Raw genomic sequence first — 4,248 nt, 5'->3', positions numbered from 1 at the left:
AGAGAGAGAGGATGGGATGGTATGGATTGGATTGATCTGGCTCCGGATAGGGACCAGTGGAGGGCTCTTGTGAAAACGGTAATGAACCTTCGGGTTCCATAAAATGCTGGGAAATTCTTGAGTGGCAGCCTTCTCAAGAAGGGCTCAGCTCCATAAGTAAGTAAGTAAGTATATCTATAAACCTAACAGCCATGCACACTTTCAAAAAGAAATTTTTTGTACCATCACACAAGAACGTTTGATTATTTTATAATAAAATGATTGAGTTCAAGTGAAAACAATACAAGCAAGTCAATCAGTTTATTATGTTAATTACACTACATGTTTCGGTCTTATTTTTTGACCATCATCAGGTGTGTTTGAATAAAACAATAAAATATAATATGTTAATGCTGAAATTATGATAAAAAAGGATCCATTTTTCAACATCACACATTAACAGCTGTGTATATGTTTAGGGGTGAATATATGAAAATACATTTGCAGTGTTACAGAATTATTAAATTTTAATGAGTAGGTGCTCGTACTAGTCACTAATAAGCAACTGCAAGAGAAGTCACATATCTGACTGTAGTGTGCAGCACAACATATATGCCTGACCCTCTCTATCCCTTTGCAAGCAAAACTGTCAAGTGGCCAAATAAATTGTTCTCATAGGGTCAAAGGGTAGGCATCAGATGAAGAGAGACAGCAAAAACCAAAAACTGATGCCGGAAGCAGCGTCATCAGCAGCGACTTGAAGCACAGAGCAAATGATGCTCAAAATGGTTCAAGTTCGTATAGCAAGAGGCGTGACCAGAGTGGTTTGAACGGCTGTTGTACTGCGATGTGGAAAGCAAATGGAAAAGCTACCACATTATCACTTTTCCTGGATAGTCTCTTTCCAAAAACAGAGACACCATGTATGCGAACCAGAAGACGAGGAAGAAGACGTAAGAAGATGCTTATTTGAAGGAGAAAGCTCTAGATCGCATTAAGTTGAGGAACTGTTTTGGAAGAGACTGTGGACCTGTCGTCTTGACAGATTACTGATGAATGAATGAATATAGTGCAAAGAACCATGCTTGGTTCAGTGTCTTCTTTATCTAACAAAATTGATATTCTCACATTTATGCACATGGTGTCAAGAACTGTAATACAAAATGATGAAATGTGTGAAATAGGCATTCCTCAGGAGCAAGCATGAGCTCAGGGATATCTCCAGTCATGTTCCCCTCAAGAAAGTAACATGTGATAGCCTGAGGTAACTTGAGAATTTAATTTATGTATGTTAGATAAGGAGGAAAATAGCACTACGTGAAACACTGCAAACAGCTACTGAGGGTGTGGAAAGCAGTTCATGGACCAACTTCCCTCAAGCTGTTACACTTCCCCTTCCAGTGTACGGCCTTATATTCTCTTCCAATCATCCAGCCAGTGTTTCAACACACACGCTGGAGGTGATAACCACATGACAGCTACAAGGGGAAGTAACAGAATATAACAGCAGGCAAGTTACTGGGAATGAAAATGTTAACATCCATAAACTCAGGCNCTGCTTTACCGTTTCTCATGGTGTTGTCGCTTGCAGAATTCTTATACTTTTTCTTCTACCCTGAAGATGGGGGCGATACGTTCCTCTGAAACGTCGGTTAACACCACATATACACGGTGCCAAATCCCAGAAGACTGCTTTCTTCAACTTTCTGCTGGTTTGCATACTGGCATAAGAAAACTCTAGTCCTGTACATACTGAACACATTTTACTCTTGGTGCAACTGTTTAAACTTAAGAGGCCAAATGGAGGTGCTCTTACCCTACAATGAAATGAAGGAAACATGTGATTATTTAAGTTCTGCATTACAGATACGAGCCCAGAAGTGCCAACCAGACAAAGTAAGATAATAGAAGTGCTGAATGTGACTTCTAGACTAATGTTATTGTGACCATGTGAAAACGAAAGCGAATTTCTCAGATTAAATACTTACCTTGACTGCTTGATTCATAATGTAGTATTGTTTCTACTTGGCATAAATGATAAAACCTATGTAAACCGTCAGTGAGAATGATTAGCTATGAACTAAGTATCTACAATATACAATACATTTACTTAATGCTGCTCTATCAACTGCAGAGGTTACATTGCAGTCCACTAATAATGAACTACAAAGGAAGTCTCAAGACATGGCCACAGCATATTTAAGGAATGTTTTCTAAAGGAGAAATTGATTAAAATGTCTCTGGACTGTTGTCTTCCAGGTGACAAAACAGTGCAGCCTCATAGGTACAAGACCACATGGTGTCATAACCCAGAAGATCCGATATAAATTTTTGGCGCTATGAAAATAGCCTTGTAGCTACATTTTGAACCAGGAAGCTGCTGAATATGAAACAGAAGCACTTCACACTGCAAGTCTCAGTTTTCTTGTTAACATTCTGTATCTGTTGCAATGCATGAAGCAATATAAAGTGGTGGTATAGCGCCTGCTGTCTCCTTGCTCTCTGTACTGTGCCCCCCCCCCAGCTGCCCACTGCATTCTATCGGTTTACCCATCTCTTCATGGCCTCCTCCCAATCTGTGCCACCTCCGTCATCATCATCTGTTGTCCGGACGTATGAATCTTCATCATCTTTGTAGCTGTCCTCATCTGTGAGGCCACTCACTCGTCGTCTAATAGACTGGAATACATCCAACAATGTCAGTCTGAATACAGCAAAACCTCCATTTAAATAGATTCTAAAGGGTTCTCACAATGGCGTATAACACTTAGGACTGCTGGGTTTTTGGACTCTGATCATCGTCCGGTATTCTAATAGCTAGGGAACACATTTCGGAAACTGGATCTATTTCTGTCCCCAGGTGAGCAGGCGACACCTGCTCTGTTTTGATCCCTTAGAAAGGACTAACCTCAATGAAGATCTAGCCTAGTTACACGAATGTGCATGCTTTATCACGATTTTTATTGCATAGTTTCCTCTCATCTCCCTCTGACAAAGCCTGATCTCAGATGCATTTATGTAGCTGTAGTTATACTGACATGGGTTAATCACTGATTGAGGTTAGTTCTTTCTAACGGACACAACAAAGCAGGTGTCTCTGCCATCACCTGAGAATGGAAACAGATCCAGTTTCCAAAACGCTGTTTTTTCTAGTTATTAGAATACCAAACAATGGACAAAGTCTGAAGACACAGTAGTTCTAGGCCCCAGTTAAGGTTTCTTTGGGGACCACTGAATTTGAAGACTGAACTGAGGAAAATCTTAAATGGAGGTAATTTAACACTAACTTCATTGACTAAGGATCATCAGAGCTGAACGTTAAATGAGGGAACACTTTAATTCGAGGAACACTAAATGTGAGTTCCACAGCAATGCACAGTGTAACACTATTCCGCACGAAACAACTGGAGAATTGGCAGACTTCTTGTATCTTATTCAAATGACATAAGTAACAACATTTACACAGCAGCTGAATTAACAATGCCTGGTACAGGCCAGTAATTCAGGTTCAATATTAGGACATATGGAGTAAATGTCCCTGTCTTATATTTCAGTTCCACTTCACAGACTAAATTCATTCATCATCATTAGTCAAGAGCAAGTAAAAGTATGAATAGAACTTACAAGCGATTGGTGGTCATACAGATCTGCACCTTCAACTGCCTTGCCATCTGCATTCTATATAAAATTACATAAAACAAAATATTTCTCATTAGGTCATTCAAAATTCCACTTAAAACTACAAAAAGAATCGTGCGTTACCCAGCTACATAACCACTGTCACATTATAAAAAAAAAAAAAATATGAAAATATTCCTACAGTTCTGAAAGCATTAAACACATGTTCATAGACAAGGAGAAAACACGGAACTATAAGAATATAAATTTTATATTTCAAGTAATGCAATTTTGGGTACATGATATAATTAGGTAATATAATTTATAAATCAAAATAAAATGTAATTTATGAGTTTGGTTCAAAATTCCCACAATGGCTGTGTGGAGCACCACGAGTCATGCATATGGAATGGCTGATGGCTGATTACAACCTACATACAGGCATTCATTCTGAACACCTCGGGTGCCATTTCATAGTGTTATAACTGTTTGTATGGTTGCGTGGTTTTTGTTTTGTCATGTTGTGATATGGCATCCACAAAGAGCCAAAGAACTTGTGTCAAATTTTGTGTCAATCTGGGATAACAGCTAGAAGCAACTCATAAAACATTGTATGAAGCTTATGACGAGGCTGTGAGTGAAATGATGTCC

The 4,248-nt window shown here is 39.0% G+C and overlaps 1 protein-coding gene and 1 long non-coding RNA gene across 7 annotated transcripts in view; one reads left to right on the top strand and one right to left on the bottom strand.

The window, feature by feature from the left end:
* Positions 1-4,248, top strand: part of LOC111861342 — a 31,083-nt gene that overhangs the window by 13,915 nt on the left and 12,920 nt on the right. The window lies entirely within an intron of this gene.
* The window catches only part of LOC111861341 (dystrobrevin beta), a 93,726-nt gene continuing 91,088 nt past the window's right edge, over positions 1,611-4,248 (bottom strand). For all 6 annotated transcript variants that reach the window (XM_023845821.2, XM_033750283.1, XM_033750282.1 and 3 more), the window contains 2 exons: positions 3,604-3,657; positions 1,611-2,658 (listed from right to left, as the gene is read on the bottom strand). In XM_023845821.2, coding sequence (XP_023701589.1) covers positions 2,518-2,658; positions 3,604-3,657 — 195 coding nt within the window. In that variant the 3' untranslated portion in view covers positions 1,611-2,517. The remainder of the gene's footprint in view (positions 2,659-3,603; positions 3,658-4,248) is intronic.

The sequence above is a fragment of the Cryptotermes secundus genome, unplaced genomic scaffold (assembly GCF_002891405.2).
Source record: "Cryptotermes secundus unplaced genomic scaffold, Csec_1.0 scaffold268, whole genome shotgun sequence".
In the NCBI taxonomy this organism is placed as follows: Eukaryota; Metazoa; Arthropoda; class Insecta; order Blattodea; family Kalotermitidae; genus Cryptotermes; species Cryptotermes secundus.
This window is presented reverse-complemented; position numbering and strand designations above follow the sequence as displayed.